This window comes from Drosophila albomicans, chromosome 3 (assembly GCF_009650485.2).
Source record: "Drosophila albomicans strain 15112-1751.03 chromosome 3, ASM965048v2, whole genome shotgun sequence".
In the NCBI taxonomy this organism is placed as follows: domain Eukaryota; kingdom Metazoa; phylum Arthropoda; class Insecta; order Diptera; family Drosophilidae; genus Drosophila; species Drosophila albomicans.
The window spans coordinates 44,552,915-44,572,085 of record NC_047629.2 but is presented as its reverse complement, the minus strand read 5'-3'; the positions used below and the strand labels follow the sequence as shown (position 1 = coordinate 44,572,085).

Sequence of the window (19,171 nt, the reverse complement as noted above, 5' to 3'; positions counted from 1 at the left end):
GTTTGGATAAAAATAAATAATGCGAAACAATTAATCTGAAACAAAACTTAAAACTGTTAAAATTAAATTGTATTTATGTAATTATAAAAATTTCACTAAAATAGTTTGCTGAGCATTTATTTCTATCGTTAAATAAAATTAAGTTGTTAACAACGACAGAAAAAAAGAATAATTTTAAACAAATTTTAATACGAAAAATTGTTCAATAAGCGGAAAAGAATACAATAAAATAGAAAATAAGTTCCAATTTAGCTAAGTTATCTAAAGTATAGTTCATCGGACATTTATCACACTCTGCAGCCCTGGCTTAAAGCGCAACTTTGCCACGCTTTGGCTTCTCTAGCGCTCCCTCATTCAATGCATTTCTCTCTCTATCGCTCTCTCTCTCTCTCTCTTTGTCTGCTTTCCACTCTCGCACTCTCTTGGCAACTTGGCCTTTGTCTGCTGACCAAGTTGAAACGTTCTCTCTCTCTCTCGGCCGATCTCTGACTTACAAATCAGCTGATGTCCAAGCCAGAAGCCCCAAGCCAAAAGCATAAAGCACATTCGACAATTACGCTCTCTCTCTCTCTCTCTCTCTCTCTTGGTAACTATTGCTCTCTGTACACGCACACTGCAAGCTATGAGAGCTGACAGCCACTATGCTGCCTCTACCTTTGCCTCTACCTGTTGCCAACACAGTTTTTTGTTGTCATTTGCTTTTATTTTTTTTTTTACCGAGTTTCGACGCTGAAAAAATGTGAGTTAAGAGCAGACGGCGCTCAGTCTTGGAGCGCAGTTTAGTTGAGTTTAGCGTGCTGTCTGGTTGTGTCCGGCAAAAGCAACGGCAACGGCATCGGAATCGGAATTGATATCGCCATCGCCATCGGCATCGGCATCGGAACGAGCTGAGGCAGCGATAAACCCGTCGGGTGCCCCGTCGGTATGTTACAAAGCTAAACCTAACGCCGCTTTGGCAGCTCCAAAAACTACAACAAAAAAAAAAAAAAAAAAAAAAAAACTCTCGTTGTTCACTCGCCACCGCGTTGATCGTGCGGAACAATCAACCCAGCTCCAAAAAATACAACAACAACAAGACACAGACGTGTATAATCAACAAATAAAATGTCTAAGCACAAGTGTGTTATGTACATCATGCACAACAAATGTTTATAAATAATGTGAAACACAAGTGCATTTAGTGAATAAACTAAATTCAGAAATTTGTACGAGTAAAACATAAAATTGAACTGCAAAGAAGATCTCGCTTAAAGTCAGTTCATCAGATACACGCATCGGATAGATACGTGTATCTATTGGCTTGGTGAGTGCGAGTTTGAGCTTCAGCTTGTATCTATGTACGTGTATCTGCATCTGTATCTGTTAGCGCGTGTCTAGAGCTCTCGTCTCGTTTGGCTCTTCGTCTCTTAGGTGTCGCTTGGCACACACACACACACACACTGAGAAATGTGCAACTTCTCCAAATTTGGTTGTAATTTTTCAATTGAAAAATGTTAAATGAGTTCTCGACAAGTGACATCAGAGAGAGAGACTCGAGATAAAGCAATCAATTACGCAATTACACAATCGATCGAGTAAACAATAAAAATAATCCATAAATTTGCGGAAAAGTGCACGTAAATAATACATGAAATTTTATAAATGGAAATCATTAAAACAAATTACAAAACAATAAACAAAATGCATTTGGCAGTCATTAATTACGATTTTATTCACTCGTCTGATTAGCATCATTTATCATATCAAATTCAAATCTTTGCAACAAGAAAATATTCCAAAATAGTTGCCAATTAAATATTGTATAAAAAAATAAGCAACCACAAATTAAACGACTATTTACAAGTTTAGATTTCAATAATATAATGATCACGTTAATTTTCAATAATTAAGCCAAATTAATACCTCGAAAAAAATGCGTTTAAATAGCATTAACGATTTTATGGAAAATACGAGTAACAAACAATGCAAACAAACAACAACGACTATCATAAACAAGTATCTACAATCTTTTTTATTGTGTGCTAATGAAGTTGAAAACTCCCACTGTCCGAAGCTCAATTTGAAGCCCAGAACGGGCTTAAGAAAAGTGCAAGTGTGCAGGTTTGCTTCGTCGATTCGAGTGGGGGGGGGGGGGGAGAAGAAGAAGCCACAAAAAAACGTCAAGAATGCTCGATTAGGAAATACCTCTTAATATTTGCTAGACAATTAACATGAAATATTCAGCAGCCATAACTTGCTAAATATCGAAAGCATTGTCAACTAAATATCCTCTTTAATTCAATGCTAAATTCTTGTGCAATGCATCACAATATTTAATATCAAATATAGGTTAAATTGAAATTGACTCATTGAATAAACAAATTGTAAACATGTTAAAAGCGCTTGCGTCAAAGAAAGTGAAAAGCGCGTAATGGATTTGTATAAAAATCAACAACAAACAACGTTGTCAACGCTGAAGACCATGACCAATATATCTTCACTTGATGATGATGTTGATGGGGGCGACACGTCGTATACGCAATTTCCTTTATACAATTGCAATTTCAGTGCGCTCGGTATTTTTATCTCAACCCACGAGTATTGTTGATCTGTCACAAGATTGCGATGCTGTCTTAGATACGTGTGTGTGTTTATATCTATCTAACATATCTTCTTGGGACAGTTCTTGGCTTGGGTTATCTTTTGGCCGCATCGTGGGGTCATCATTGGTTACACTTTTTGTTTTATTTCTATGCAAACAGATAAGCTGTAAAACTGCTGGCAAACTAATCTTTTAGTTGTGAATTGTGTGTACTCGGCACGTGCTTGGCCCCTAAAAAATAAAGTCGTAAAAAATGTATTCTCCGATCTTGGCTCAACTACCTGCAAATATTGCTTATTATTATAATAATTCTATGGAAGTGTGTCAAGGGGGCAATGTCGCTGTCGGAATAAGCGGGTGGCTTGAGCTTAAGCTAATGATTAAAACACTCCCGAAGTCCGGAGAAGTGCAATTAACCTACAGCGTGACTATGCGAGAGAGTACTCAGAAAAAGCCATTCAAGATGCAATTCATGGGCATCATCATGGGCATGGGTGGAGAGCCAACTAACCGGTTAGTTAGTACGAGTTATTCAAATCTTCTCGCATACATTTTTCCCCGATTTAACATTTAGTATATCGTAGTCGAAGTCGAAGTCGTTGTTGCGATTCTGTCAACGTTTCTTGTTTATAAACGAAATTAACGCGCTTAAGTGAAAATTTAGCGCCCTCTTCACATGTAGGGAACCTGTTTCTCACCAATCTCTACTCCCCATATATATACAGAATACTTGGACCGATCGACAGTTTATAAATATTTTATGCAAATACTTGGGACTCGACTCGAGTGTGGATATAGTCGTAACTGTAGGGCAACTGGTTTTGCATCCCATCCCAGACAGATATTCTACAGATATCAGCAAAAAAAAAAAGAAAACGAAAAGAAGAAAAAAATAAATAAACCATTCAATCATTCCATCCCAAGCGAATTCGCTCAATTAATCAAAGTAAAATATCTTCAATCAAGCAAAAAGCCATGCGAAACGGCAACAATGCTGACTTGGCAAAAAAAATAACATAAATATAGTAAGAAATAAAAGCAACAAGCAATTTTCGGCAATCTCAAGGTTTTTTCGCCGTAAACACTTAAAGAGAATACAACAACAAACACGTGTGTCCCATATTAAAGCCAGTCTATAGTGATTACCTCTGTGTGTGTATGTGTGTGTGTGGTTGTGTTTTTGTGTTGTTGGGGAAATCCTGGTTGATCTTAAAGTGCACAGATAAAAACAAAAAGACCCTCAAGGGCTACAAGTGAACAGCAAACAAAAAATCCCCAGCATCAAAAAGTAATTCGATTTTGCGGTCGTATTACAACATTGCCGAAAACGAAAAACTTCAAAATGAATAAGCCAAAAAAAAAATAAAATATATAAAAATTTATATAATAATAAATAATCCAAAAAATGAAGCACAATAAAAATATATGAAAATTAATATAATAAAATAAAATATAAAAAGTAATCAAATGCAATTTTTGTAAATTCGATAATATAAACTGAAAAAACAAAATTTCAAATTTAATGCAGCAAAAAATAGATATGAAAGCAGTAAAATATAATTTTTATAATTTGATATATTCCTACAAAATAAAATTGATATTGAATAAAGTAAAATAGCAAACAAAATAAACAATAAATAAATAACCAAATTGAATATAAAGAAAGAAAAACTAAAATAATATTTAGATAATTTTGTACTTTAATTTTATAAATTGAAAAATAAAACTTAAGAATGTATAAGCAAAACAAAAAAATATTATAAAAGTAAATAAAATATAGAAAAATTTACAAAACGAAAATGGTTAAAAACTTTAAAACATTTGCTAACTCAATTTATACAGCAAACAATTACAATAATTGTTTACAATTGCTTAAACAACGAAAGATAAATTCTGTAATAAATATAAAGTGATTGCTAATAAATTAAATTGTTACAAAAAGGAAAAACAACTTACATAAATTTCACCAAAAGTGCATTAAATTAAATCGCATGTAAAAATAATTCAAATGAAAGACAAAAACAACAGCAAAAGCAATAACAACAATAACAATAAAATAAAATCCAACGCCAACGAACACTTGGGAAACGTGTTGGAATTTAAGTTTAGCTATTTTTTTCTGATGTCGTTGTCGTTGTTGTAGAGTTGTAGAGTTGTTGTTGTACTTTGTTGCTGTCGATTGTTGTTTGCAGTGTATTTGCATGAGTTGCACTTGTGTTGGTGAATAATTTTACAGTTATCTGAACGTGTGTCGCGATCGTCGCGCTCTCACTTATTGTTCATTTCAGAAGAAGAAGGAGAAGGAGAAGTCGACGAATTCACCTGCTTTAACAGAACTACAGCAACTACAAGTGACTGCAACGGGGGGAGGGAAAGAGAGAGAGAGAGAGAGAGAGGAGAAGAGAGCGCTGTCGTCAATGCGGCGACGACGACGTCGACTTCGATGCCGCGCTGTCAATGTCGCGAAGCCGAACTAAATTCGCGCTCAATGAATGACGCCCAACTTAGCCTCGCCAAAAACAAAATGAAAACAAACTGAACTACATAAAACAACTACAGCAACTAGTAAAATCTAACTAAAGTAAAGTGGACAACAACAATGACCGTCTCATATGCTGGCGAAGTGCCAAATGGCAGCAGCTTTGGCTGCTTCTGGAAAATCCTCTGGAAGTGAGTATATATAATACTTAAGTATAAAGTAGAAAAGATCTGCATAGAAACGCCAACGTCTGTCTGGGCGATTTTCGCATTAGTCATGAGTGTTTGTCCGAGTAATTAACATCACATATGAGTACAACTCTGGGTACAATACACAGTTACAGTCCACAGTGCACACATACTACACACATATTTTAGTTTCCAGTAGCCAGCGACTATCCCAGTCAAGTGCCCATTGCCAGTAGTTTGTTGTTTTGTTTTCTACTAGTTATATTTTTTTGTAAGCTCGCATTAATTGTTTCTAAAGTGCAGTCACTCGTAACCAGACAGCGAGCGGTCAACTCTCGTTTGTTTTCAACTATAGCGAGTAGCGAGTAAAAGACAAAAAGAAATCTGCGATCTATAAATATATATACTATACAACCTATATACTTAGTAAACAAATCGACAAAATGTAAACAATTTACTTCACAGTTGTTTCGATCTTATATTATTGCCATTTGTGTAAACATTGTGCTTAAACAATATTTGCAACGCGTAAAAAATCTGATAATTACATTTTGCAATAGGGAGTTATCTAATAAATCCATCAACAAAAGCTCATTAAAAATTTCTATAAATTACATTTTCAACAAATTTTTTTGTTATCTACTTCAATGGGGAATCGAATTCGGATTCAACTAGTTCCGAGTAACTTTTTTTCTGTTATATTTTTAGCTGACTGTAAACAGAGAAATTTTAATTTTTAATTATTCACTGTCGGACGTTTAACGATTTCACTTTTATACTTTTGTACATTTTGTGCATTATTAACCTGTTTTTCAGCTTAAAAGTTACATAAAAAATATATACAATGTTGATCGTAGAATTATAAATTTTCTTTAGAACAAAACGAAAAAATATAACTACACTTTAATTAGCTTCACGTGTAGTACTTTAGTTGAGGAATGCTTAAAAGCCACTTAAATTCATTAGGAACTCAACAGATTGGCATAGAACATATGATATTATTATTAATAATAATGATAATACCCCATATTATACAATACTAATCACGCATCGTGCAACCCAAATATTATTAACATAAAGACCTTGGATGAGAGATGAGACAAAGACCCCAATAAGCCGCAATTCCTGTTTCATTCTCTCAATCAAAACACGCAGCTTGGAGGTTATACAGATCATTAGATGTTGAGCTAGTATCATATCACACAAAAGCAAAAACAAACGAAAAACCCCACCAAATACATTGGAGCTGTCATGAAAAAAAAAAGAAAAAAACAAATAAAGTCGCAGAACTAGCGACCCATTAAACTCTGAAATATTTTGAAAAGAATTTGAATAAATGTGATATGCGCCTGATTTGATTTAAGGAAATAGATACCTGTTGTCTATCTGTCAGATGGGAAATTACAAGTCCCCAAGCTATAAATTATATTTAATAATCTCTTAATCGTGCATCTCTATTTTCTGTTTATGTTTCGTTTCGCAGATGGCGCGGCAGCGTTTACAAATTAGTTTGGCGTGAATTAGTCGCCTATCTGTGTTTATATTTAACCATTAATGTCGTCTACAGATTTGCGCTGACTCCCAGTCAGCAATCGTAAGTATTAACTAGACTTTATATGATAGATATATGAACTATTTGCTTTGCAGTCTATTTCTTAAAGTAAGAACTTATTTTGGCCTACAAATGGAGAGCATACCCATGTCCTTTGTGCTGGGCTTCTATGTGAATCTCGTGGTCAAGCGTTGGTGGGAACAATATCGTCTTTTGCCCTGGCCCGACACGTTGGCCCTGTTTATCAGCGCCGCCATTCCAAACTCCACAGGTGGTGTTAACGTAAGTGGTTCCACTTTGATTGCAACGTTCCACTAATTCATCTCTCTCTCATACAGAACGAAACGGGTCGCCTAATGAGGCGTAACATAATGCGTTACATGGTCCTGGCTTATGTCATCACCCTGCAACGAATTTCGCTGCGTGTCAAGCGTCGCTTCCCCACCACACAGCATCTCGTGGATGCGGGCTTAATGCACGAATCCGAGATGAAAATCTTCGAGGCCATGAACCAGAAGAGTCCCATGTCCAAGTATTGGATGCCGCTCGTCTGGGCCACCAACATTATCAATCGTGCCCGCAAGGATGGCCTCATTGCCTCCGATCATATTGTGCAAACGATTCTAGTTGAGTTGTCGGACATCCGACGTCGCTTGGGCGGTCTTATTGGCTATGATACCGTCTGTGTGCCATTGGTCTACACTCAGGTGAGTTGGAGCATGGAAAAAATATAACCTAGGGGGCACCCGGAATCGAACCAGGGACCAGTCGATCTGCACTCGAATGCTCTACCTCTGAACTATGCCCCCGAGATGAATTCATCACTACGAATTGCGGTTTTTAGCCACAAACTGCCTCTCTGCTTCTTTCACCTCTGCCTCAGATGTGCAAATTCAACAGCACCAAACGCATATTCCAAAAAATATTAAGATATTCCGAAGGCTTTACTTGGTATATCGCTCTACTACTACTTTCAATTTGTTCACTAGAGTCGTCATAGATTTCCTGCATTTCCGGCACATAGTTATAAAACCCTTTGTGGATGCTTTGTAGAGGAATTGTCGCAAAATATATAACTTAGGGGGCACCCGGAATCGAACCAGGGACAAGTCGATCTGCAATCGAATACTCTACCTCTGAGCTATGCCCCCGAGATGAATTAAAGCCTCCGAATTGTGCTTTTGAATCACACACTCGCTCTCTGCTTCTTTCTTCTCTGCTGCACAGATGTGTGACTCACAAGGTTATGTCTGACTAAATCAACATTCAAATACCCTGTAGCAAACAATTATGTATTTAGCTGATAAGCAGACACTTTTTTCTCAATGATCTATCACTTAAATCAAGTCCGAATTTCATCATAATTTGCTGGCAGTTAATCGACCCGTTGCATGAATCACTCTTTCAGCTGTTGTTTGTTTTTGTTTCTGGCGCTTTTATTAAATTTCTTTGAATTACTTTTTCAGGTGGTTACCCTCGTGCTCTATACGTATTTCGTGGCCGCTCTGATGGGTCGTCAGATGTTGCCCAATGTTTTGGATAGCAAGGGACGCGAGGATCCCGATTTGTATTTTCCATTATTTACCATATTACAGGTGAGCCAGTCGAACAATAATAATAATAATAAAAATAAAAAATGCAAATATGCATATGAATAATTTGCACGTTTCGCATTATTTGTCATAAATCATAGACATTTTCACGTCTCGCCGTTTTGCAAAAACATTACAAACAAGTAAGAAAGCTACAGTCGAGTGTGTTCGACTGTGAGATACCCGATACATATTTTGAGTAAAAGCAAAATATAGCGCTATTATATACCAAAAATACTAAAAATATACCAAACATTCAAAATATACCATATACGGCACAATATACCAGATTGCCAATCAAAGCAACTAAGACCCCTTGTAAGTAGGCGAAATATTGCGATATTATTTTCAAAATATACCAAAAATATACAAAAAATATTAAAAATATACCAAATATAATATATGGTATATCGATATAGTACCACATTCAAAATATACCATAGACGACACAATATACCAGATTGTCAGCCAAAGCAACTAAGACCCCTTGTAAGTAGGCTTTTTTGCTGATACAGAAGTATTTCTGCAATAACTTCAACAATTTTTATCTGATCGCAACCAACTTTTCTGAAATCACAGTTACTATAGTTATTATTGTATGTACCAAAATTCGCAGCTCTAGCTTTAAAATTACGCTTGTTATTCAATTTTTATAGATTTGCGAGGGCGGAAGTGGGCGTGGCAACAATTTGAAACCAACTTCATCTGCGTGCAAACATAAGAAATGCTGTCGAAGAAAATTATAGCTCTATCTCTTATAGTCTCTGAGATCCAGTGTTTCATACGGACAGACGGACAGACAGACAGACATGGCTAGATCGTCTCAGCTGTTGACGTTGATCAAGAATATATATACTTTATAGGGTCGGAGATGCCTCCTTCTACCTGTTACACACATTTCCTGCCGGCACAAAGTTATAATACCCTTCTACCCTATGGGTAGCGGGTATAAAAATTGTGGTTTTTGGATCATTAACGCAACTGAAATTGAAACTAAAACAGAAATTGAAACGCCAAATGAGTTAGAGGGAAGGTGGTAAGGGAGGGTAAACAATGGGTCGCTACCGCTAAACGCGTAATAACGATATGCATAATATATATATAGTAAAAGATATCTGGGCATATCGAGAGACCGAGATATACCTTACTCACTGCAGTCGGTTGGCTTTTTGCGGTTTTTGCCCCGAGTCGAAGGCAGATTTCAAGTGTTTTGCGTTATGTAAACGACTCGGAAAGAGTCACGTTCACGTTCGAAATAATAAATTGGCATTTTCGCTTTTGTGTTTTTGACGATGGCATTTTTTCGCCTCAGATAAAAATCAGCGACAAGTGTTTTTCAACCATGTTTAGGAGCTGTCATTAATAACTGTTAATTTCATTTTGCTACCTACGATGTGAGACAGTAACAGCCACAAAAGCAAATATCACAAAAGACCAAACTACAAAACAGAGAAAAAAAAAAGTGAATGGAAAATCATTCGATGTGCAACTCATATGAATACTCACTACCAGCGAGTTTGTTCGCACTCACATCACTCACGATTGTGCAACCTATTTGCGTTTCATTAATTCCATTTAATTACAATTTTATTTTCTCTCGTCTCCCATGATCATCTTATGATCTTATCATTGAATTCACAGTTCGTTTTCTATGTGGGCTGGCTGAAAGTCGCCGAGGTGCTAATTAATCCCTTTGGCGAAGATGACGACGATATCGAATTGAACTGGCTCATTGATCGCCACATTAAGGTGAGTTGATAACACTTTTTTTCAAGGGAATCGCTTAGTGAACTATGAAAGTTATTCTACTTTCCCGGAACTTAAGAATTGTTCTTCTGTCTGAACGAACAAGAGAATAGTATAACCAATTGCAGTAGAGTTTACTTGTTAGTCAAACGTTAATATACTTGGCAAATACTCACATGCTGTGCTCAAATATGGCAATGATCGAATCCAAAAAGTATTACCACTAAGGGGGCACCCGGAATCGAACCAGGGACCAGTCGAACTGCACTCGAATACTCTACCTCTGAGCTATGCCCCCGAGATGAATTATTCACTCCAAACGGCGATCATGAACCACAAACTGCCTCTCTGCTTCTTTCTTCTCTGCTCACAGCTGTGTGACTCAAAATATTAACAAAATCAGATGTGCGAATTCAACAGCAGCCAGTGCGGTATTCTTAAAATATACCAAATGAGTATTCCACAAAATATTAAGATATACCGAAGGCTTTACTTGGTATATCGCTTTACTACTACTTTCAATATGTTCACTAGAGTCGTCATAGATTTCTTTGTGGAGGCTTTGTAGACGAAATGTCGCAAAATATATAACTTAGGGGGCACCCGGAATCGAACCAGGGACAAGTCGATCTGCAATCGAATACTCTACCTCTGAGCTATACCCCCAAGATGAAATAACCCCTCCGAATTGTGCTTTTGAATCACAAACTCGCTCTCTGCTTCTTTCTCTTGTGACTCAATATAATAAGAGCAGCATACAATTATATATTTGGATGTGGTCTATCAATTAAAACAAGTGCGAATTTCATCATAATTTGCTAGCAGATCGAAACTAGGGAATTTATTGTGATTATATTAAAACAAAAAAAAAGCTATTAGCATTATCATCGCAGCAGCTTCACTTAAACAGTCTGGAAGGCAGCAAAAAAGAAAAAGCCCAAATGTAGAAACCGGAATTGTTTTAAATGAATGTCAAACTTCAGTCAATTTGATATTCAATGTGAATTGGCATATGCATTAACAAAAAATATTTTAATTAAAAATGTTCGCAAATGCGTTAAGTAAACAACGAAAATAGATGACTAGGGGTGTTACCACTGCCCCTTCCCGCCCCAAGTTATAATACCCAAGCTGTAATTACTCCGTAGCCAATAGATAACAACAGTTAGTTGGCAGTCATAATACTGTCAACATTCGTTGCAAATTTATTATCAACTAACATAACACACAAGTATTTAAATGTTTTTGTTGTTAGTTAGTTTTGCGGCCTGGACACTATATCAAATTGGGTTGCTTGACATATTCTTCGCAGTTGTTACGTGAGTGAGTCAGCGAAACTTCTTGTGATGAAAGGAAGAAAACAATGTTGCCACGCGCTAAATATAACAGGCGTTTAATACTCAATGACAGTGGAGGTAAATTGTGACAGGTTTCGGCTACAACGACTTTGATTGCGCGCTTAAAAGAAGCTTATAAGTGCGAAAAGAGGAAACAGAAGAGTTCTAACAGTTCGCTTAGAGCCGCCAACTTGTTGACAAAGTGCTACCAACTTAATTGTAAACCTTAAAATAGTATGGTCACCTTGTGCCCAAGCGCTGCTAACTTGTCGCTGGAGAGCTGCCAACTCAATTGCAGAGAAGTAAACTGAACAATGAAATATAACTTGATGTACAGAAAAGAAAATTCGAATTAGTCTGAAATAGAAAGTGTAAAATAGTATGGTCAACTTGGATAAGTGCCAACAACATATTACTAGGGTGCTATCAACTCAATTACACTTTTAGAAAAAATTATCCTGAACAAACTTTGTTAACTAAAACATAAAGTTTAATGTGAATTTTAAAGTTTAGAACAAATTGGTCACTTCTTGGCTAATTACTCTCTACTTGCCACATTGAAGCTACCAACTTGTCTTATTATTAAACTTAAAACTCAAATGTTACCTAATAAAATGGCTATTAAATGAAGCTAAAAATAAACCTTGACAATCAATTCCATGATTGCAGCTTTTGATTTCCATAAAAATACTTTTATGGATGCAGTGTACTAAACCAAATTTGCGCTTAAAATATTTACGATCTTGACCATATAACAGCTGAGATAGGAATTAGCGATCGCCTGCTCAGATTATATTGAATTTCTGATCAGATCATATGAAATTCTGACCATTTTAGTGTAGGGAATAAACTAGTCTACCTACTTCAATCAGTTGCAGCGCTTTGTTGGGGGATTTTGAGGTTTGTTTTGCAGTTTATTTATTTTTTGTTGTGCAGCTTTTCGCATTGGGCTCTGAACTTGCTGCTGTGCGAGGAGGTTTTTGCATGTGTTGTACAATGTGTGTGTCTGTGTCTCTGTGTATCTCAGAGTTTTGGGGTCTGCTGCTGTTGCCGTTTGCTGTTGCTGGTTGCTTGCAATTATTTACAAAGCCAACGGCAGCAGCAACAACAACTACAACACATTGGCAAAGTAAATTGAAAACAGGTTTTCTGTTAAAAAACATTGAAACCTCTTTTGTAGAGCTTTTTTATCATTGAATGTATTTTGTTATTTTTTTTTTTTACTTTTTCTGTAGCTGTGTTGTGATTTTGTTTTTGGTTTTTTCCTTTTTGTTATGATCAAGTTGGAAGCAGAGAGTTTTGTCTCGAGAATTTTAGGCACGGTTCAGAATGAAGAGAGGCGACGAAAACAAAAGAAGAGTTGTTTAGTTTTTTATGATCTGACGTTGAAACGTGACACTTGACAATGAGTGAAAAGATCATAAAATAGAGCAAAAATGATTGTTTTTCATTTTGTTTGGTCGTGGGTTGCGCTTAATTTGCATTATGGCATTATGAAACAATTAAAAGACATGAACAATTTCACTTTCTGGAGCGCGTGTGTGGGGGAGGGTGTATGTGTGTGTGTGTGGTTCGATCGCCGCTCGTGTCTGTGATGTAATTAGGTTTTTCGCTTTTTTATGTCCGCAGTGTGTTTTGTGGGTTTGTCGAGTGCCATCCCCGACATCAGAAATGGCAAACACGTTCTCCACTCAACGATCGATCCACTTTCGATCTTTACGATTTTGTGGCACGCGCTAATTTCCATTTCCATTTTGATTTCAATTTCGATTACAGGCCGCCTACATGATTGTGGACGAGATGCACGAGGAGCACCCCGAGCTGCTGCGCGATCAATACTGGGAATGCGTAGTGCCCAAAGAATTGCCCTACACCCTGGCCTCCGAGCACTATCGACGCGATGAGCCCAAAGGTTCCGCGGAGAAGTACAAGGTAAAGAAGGAGGATGCCATGTATGCCAACATTATACCAGGAGGCGGCAAACGCATGCTCAGCGATGATGTCTATGCGGATTATGTGAGTGGAAACTATTCAAAATTTAATTCCCAACTCATCACTGACTCTTCCCTCATTGCAGGAGAGCGTGGACACGCCCATGGTAGAGCGACGCAAGAACAATTGGCTGGTGCGGCAGCTTTCACGCATGGGATCCATGCGCAGTCAGTCGACGGCTTATTCATCGGGTGGTTTGCCCTTCAATCGCAATCGCCTGAACTCAGTTTACTCTAGTCCCGAGTCGGGCATGCCGCTGTCCATATTGCAGCAGCAGCAACTTCAGCAACAACACCAACTGCAACAGCAGCAGCAACAACAGCAGCCTGGCTCACAGCAACAACAACAGCAGCAGCAGCAACAGAGCAAGCCGAGTCTCTATGAGAAGTTTGTGCATCGCAAATCGCTGCGTGCACAGCGCCAACTGATTAAGCAGAGTAAGTAGAGATCGATAGTGACTATATATTACAACTTCAGTTATAAAATCAGTTCGTAGGACAGTGAATATATTTGCTTAGGCTGAGTTATACATTAAATTTCCTTCAGCAACGTAAGAATAAGTTACGTAAGATCACTTTTTACTGTTACGAATTCGTTATTTACAATTCAACATACTTCAACTGCTTTAAATTGACATTTCTATGGCTATAATTTACTGGCTTCTCCCACTTGTTTATTAAGTAATTCGAAAGTCATGGAAATTTTCTTATGTAGGACGAAGTGTGAGGCTCTTAAGAGCGACTGCGGAAATCACCTTAACAATCGATTGTGTTTTAAGCAAAAAGGTGCACATTCATCTCTTCAGAACTAAATTTTTTGTTGTACTTTAAAGTAGCTTGTTTTTATAGCCACTATCAATTATACATATAAGATAAAGCACACACGAAACAAATGCATTTGTTAATAAGTTACACTGCATTTTGCATTTTGTTGATATTAATGCAAATATCTTCTAGAAGTAGTGCTAATCAACCTACTAAGTCCCTCGATGTATTGTAAGAACCTGAAAAATTTCTTTCACATATGATGTTTTCTTTCTTTTATAAATTTCCAAGTACTCAAATTACTCACATCGACAAAAAAATCAAATTACAAACGTAATTTTATTTTATGTTCAAACAAACAGACAGAAGGAGGAATCTCCGACCACATAAAGTATATTCTTGATCAGCGTTAGCAGTATATCGTATATGGATATACCATATATAACCTACGGTATATTTTAGTATTTTTTGGGCGCATTCGACTGAAAGCAACACTTACTTGTTAAATATATAAACAACATAAACATAATGTTCAAAGATTAGCACATTTGCATTATTTATTCTTAGTCATCATATTCATAATTTGATCCTCTGGAACGTGGATTTATGTCAGACATTATTTCTTGACACTCAGCTGGTTTTAAGCCAATGGCAAAAATGATTGCTGCTGCGAGATAAACAAACGATGTGAATTTCATTTTCTCTGATTTGATACTGTTTCGTATTACAGATTAACATTTTCCTAAATGTAAAAACAAATCCACATATTTCCGTAACGAAATAGCAAAATAAATCAACAATTTATTGGCAAATTGTATTATATACGCTTATAGAACAGATAAACTGTGATTTAGAACTGCAACGAATTACTAAAGCAATTTTTGTTTAATTTTATTATATGCAAACAAATTTGAAAGGTTCACAAAATTACAATGTTTTTACGGTTTTTTGATGCGTTGCCAAGTTGTCAGGACTAATCCCAAAAGTCAGGCCTCAATGTGGGTCTTTTGATGGGTTTCATAGTTGTCAGTTTTCTCCCACATTCAGCTGGCTGCAAGCCAAAAGCTAAAATGGCAACAGCCAGGAAATAGCCAAACGATGTTAACTGCATCTTTTCTGAATTGAAATTGATACTTCACTTCATTGTTTTGAGGCTTTTATAGTTTAGGAAAATGTAAAAGCTGACATTTGTGTTACGAATTGGCGAGTTAATTACATAAACTCCATATTGGTATATCAAATTTGATTATATAGATATTTCCAGAAGAGTCCACCGATCCAAAACAGTTGCAGTAAATTCATTTCAAACATATATGTAAACATTATAAAATTCTATATAAATTAGTTAGAATTAAAATTCATTCACTTTTTTTGATAGATCTATTCTTTTCATTGTCGATATTGATTCAATCTAGTATTTTATCTTATAGATAAAATTATTTTATTTCATTGAAAATGTTAATTTTCGCAACGTAATTCGACAAATGTAACGCCAAGCACAAAACAAAAACCAGAAAAGAAATAGTAAATATTGTGGAATTAAATAAATGTCAAAAGCGACTACGGTCCATTAGCTTATATGTACAAATAACTTAATACAAAGAGACAACCTCAAAACTCACTTTTGCTTTCAATCAACTATTTATTGGCAAATTGTATTACATTTGCTTATAGAGCAGATAAACTGTTTTTTAGAACTGGAGCGAATTACTAAAGCAATTTTTGTTTAATTTTATTATATGCAAACAAATTCGAAAGGTTCACAAAATTACAATATTTCTTTTTACGGTTTTTTGATGCGTTGTCGAGTTGTCAGGACTAATCCCAAAAGTCAGGCCTCAATGTGGGTCTTTTGATGGGTTTCATAGTAGTCAGTTTTCTTCCACATTCAGCTGGCTGCAAGCCTAAAGCTAAAATGGCAACAGCCAGGAAATAGCCAAACGATGTTACTGCATCTTTTCTGAATTGAAATTGTTACTCCACATCATTGTTTTAAGGCTTTTATAGTTTAGCAAAATGTAAAAGCTGACATTTGTGTAACGAATTAGCGAGTTAATTACATAAACTCCATATTGGTATATCAAATTTGATTATATGGATATTTCCAGAAGAGAGTCCACCGATCCAAAGCAGTTGCAGTAAATTCATTTCAAACATATACATTTAATTCTATATAAATTATTTAGATTTAAAATTCTTTCACTTATTTTGATAGATCCATTCTTTTCATTGTCGATATAGAATCTAGTATTTTATCTTATAGTTAAAATTATTTTATTTCTTTTAAAATGTTAATATTTTATATTTACTCGGAATTTTCGCAACGTAATTCGACTCATGTATGGCTAAATGCAAAAATAAAAAAAAACAGAAAAGAAATAGTAAATATTTTGGAATTAAATAAATGGCAAAAGCGACTACGATCCATTAGCTTATAGGTACAAATAACTTAATACAAAGAGACAACCTCAAAACTCACTTTTGGTTTTCGTCACGTAATCAACTCGGTCGATTTTCACAAAATGGATTCTTAATTATAGTGCTGTTGAATCACTACAAAAATATACAAACATATTTTGTAGAAAGTGTCGTTTTAATTTTTATTATTTTATTATTATTGGAAAAGTCCATAAACAACTCCAAATTATTAATCAGATAATTCTTTTCATTATTAAGACTGTACCAATAGAAACTCAGTGTTTTTTAGAAAATAAATTTAACAACATGGTAATTTTGTAAAGTTTATTAATGATTTATTCAAGTTTTGATAATGTACTGAGAAAGCGGATGTCTGTTGTGTCTATAAAGACATTCGACGAATTGGAAGTTAGCCACCAAAAAGGCCGCAAGAAAAAGTAAATGTTTGTACTGCATTGCTTCTGAATTGAAATTGTTCTTGTCCTGTTGGTCTTATAGTCAACAAGTTATATAAGATGGCATTTGCGTAAAAAATTCATTTTACTCGGTTATAATATTGTTTTGTTAGGCTTTCCTATAATTTTTTAGAGCGTTCAGTATGGTAGTTCTTGTTATTCTGTAGATAAAGTTGTTTGCGAGTAGTTTTCTCATATATAAAACGCCTTTCCACCTCTCACAGATTCCAAGCTTAATGGGCTGAGCATCAATGTGGCCAAGACGCGACCGCGAATTCCTACGCCCGAGGTAACCAAGGATGGCAGCACTAACACAGGTAAGTGTTGAATATAAACCTAAATCGCACACACAGCAAATGCAATTATGAATCGCACCTCGTAGCAAGCAGTGCCGTCATTATGGCTCCACAGCAGCTGAGCACGCAAAGCACTGGCGGCATGTATCCGTCGTATCACAGCACCACGAGCACAGCGGGTCAACTGGGCAACGATGGCACCAATAATCTGCACCAGGACAGCGGCCAGGTGCTGGGCACACTGCTGCTGTCGCCCATCAAAGAGATGGATAGCTCATCATCGAATAACACTCTGATTCCAGGGCATCCGGCAACAGCGGCGCTCGCTCAGGCTGTCATGCCCACACGCTTGAAGGATGGCTTCACAGCGACCAGTAAGTGGCAATTGGAAATACTTAAATAGAACTCAACTAACTAAAGAATTCGCTTACTTTTAGCTTTGCCCGCGGAGAGCAATATCACCACACTCTCCTTCCCCTTCACGGTGGCCACCAGCGGCCCTGGAGGAGAGACCATGCCCACTGGCACCCTGAGCATTCTGCCACTCACAGCCAATGCTCAGCTGCCGACAATTACGACTACAGCAAGTGGCTATGATCCAAACGATGTCATCACCACGATACCCGTCTCGTTGTCCATTCAACGTTCTCCCTCGAGTCTCTCGATCGTGGAGCTGACGGGCGTTGGCGGAGATGTTGGCGATGGTGGCCAGCATCATCATCATCATCATAGCAGCGGCTCGAGCAATGGCAGTGGAGGTGGCATCACCACCACCGCTTTGTTGTCGGTGAAGCCATTGAATGGCCCCGCCAACAATATATCGCGCAACAATAGCTTCAATGTTAGCCTCAATCTGCAGGATGCGAATTTCTTGCGCTCCTCTGTGCGCTCGGCTGGACCCACAGATTCGGTGGATGCCACCGCTAGCTCAGCAACGATACCCATGCAACGTGGTGGCAACAACAAGGATTCGGCGGCACAGACAGCAGCCACAGCAACAGCCACAGCCACCTCGGCGCCCTCAACACTGGCCAAACAGAAGCCAGAGCCGAAGCATGGAGAAGTCTATGTGTAACGATGATGATTACAATGTCGATAGCTTTCTAATTGAACAGAGCTTGTAGTTAGGAATTAAGCAATTTGGCGAATATTTAAAGCCACCCGGAACCATTTGAAAGATATTAAATTAGAGAAGAGTCGAGTTTGAAAAAAACAAACAAACACATTACTCGACCTAAGTCCGAGATATATTTTTAAATTTAATCACATGTCAGTCTTTAGTTGTTAATGGATTCCTATTCTACCGATCCATGTATATAATATATATCTACTTATACTAGTTGCTATTTGTGTTGCCTAATGCTAACTGAAATTTGAAACTTGTTTTTTTTTCGTGGCACTTGCCATAATAAGCTAGTTTTGTAAGCGAAATATACATATATGAGCAATTTTATATCAAAAATCCCTATCGTGTAAATAGAAAACCAACACAATATGTGATATGCGATTTGTAACGATTAAGTCTCGATAAATGTAAGCCGTGTATAATTCTGATACCAACATTATTGCTATTTTACATACATACATACTACTATTGCCTAAGCATTGTTTATAAATATCGAGTAGCAATAAAGAGAAATTAATCATTAAGGTCATGGCTACGAAACACGAAGATTCCAATTAATATGGGTCACAGAGGTATGCGTAGAAGAGAGCCACACTATCGAGTATAAGAGCAGCTAGAATTCTTTGCCCATTCAATTGGAAGCTC

General features: G+C 36.8%; 1 protein-coding gene, 1 long non-coding RNA gene and 4 other non-coding genes across 8 annotated transcripts; 1 reads left to right on the top strand and 5 right to left on the bottom strand.

Annotated features, from left to right (window-relative positions):
* Positions 1 to 775: 775 nt before the first annotated feature.
* LOC117567834 (bestrophin homolog 1) lies at positions 776 to 19,050 on the top strand. Of its 3 annotated transcripts, none has more exons than XM_034248077.2 (12): positions 776 to 922; positions 4,870 to 5,251; positions 6,732 to 6,842; positions 6,896 to 7,082; positions 7,139 to 7,507; positions 8,267 to 8,395; positions 10,034 to 10,141; positions 13,252 to 13,491; positions 13,553 to 13,904; positions 17,329 to 17,421; positions 17,487 to 17,774; positions 17,838 to 19,050. In XM_034248077.2, the coding sequence occupies exons 2-12, from the start codon at positions 5,181 to 5,183 to the stop codon at positions 18,473 to 18,475; spliced, it is 2,586 nt and encodes an 861-aa protein (XP_034103968.1). In that variant the 5' UTR covers positions 776 to 922; positions 4,870 to 5,180; the 3' UTR covers positions 18,476 to 19,050. The 3 variants fall into 3 exon arrangements, with proteins under 3 accessions (XP_034103968.1, XP_034103972.1, XP_034103969.1); XM_034248081.2 differs by having other exon boundaries at positions 778 to 922; positions 4,873 to 5,251; XM_034248078.2 differs by lacking the exon at positions 776 to 922 and adding an exon at positions 1,016 to 1,303.
* Positions 7,538 to 7,609, bottom strand: Trnac-gca (transfer RNA cysteine (anticodon GCA)). Its single transcript has one exon. It is a non-coding gene; the product is annotated as a tRNA-Cys (tRNA).
* Positions 7,880 to 7,951, bottom strand: Trnac-gca (transfer RNA cysteine (anticodon GCA)). Its single transcript has one exon. It is a non-coding gene; the product is annotated as a tRNA-Cys (tRNA).
* Trnac-gca (transfer RNA cysteine (anticodon GCA)) lies at positions 10,365 to 10,436 on the bottom strand. Its single transcript has one exon. It is a non-coding gene; the product is annotated as a tRNA-Cys (tRNA).
* Trnac-gca (transfer RNA cysteine (anticodon GCA)) lies at positions 10,733 to 10,804 on the bottom strand. Its single transcript has one exon. It is a non-coding gene; the product is annotated as a tRNA-Cys (tRNA).
* Positions 15,939 to 17,091, bottom strand: LOC127565530 (uncharacterized). Its single transcript, XR_007954851.1, has 2 exons — positions 16,711 to 17,091; positions 15,939 to 16,576 (listed from the first exon to the last, which is right to left on the bottom strand). It is a non-coding gene; the product is annotated as an uncharacterized LOC127565530 (long non-coding RNA).
* Positions 19,051 to 19,171: the final 121 nt, after the last annotated feature.

Bases quoted from the DNA above. Each gene is read 5' to 3' on its own strand.
- LOC117567834 (XM_034248077.2), top strand. From the start codon at position 5,181: ATGACCGTCTCATATGCTGGCGAAGTGCCAAATGGCAGCAGCTTTGGC. The intron at 10,142-13,251 runs GTGAGTTGATAA...TTTCGATTACAG, and splicing joins TCATTGATCGCCACATTAAG to GCCGCCTACATGATTGTGGA. The intron at 13,492-13,552 runs GTGAGTGGAAAC...CCCTCATTGCAG, and splicing joins ATGATGTCTATGCGGATTAT to GAGAGCGTGGACACGCCCAT.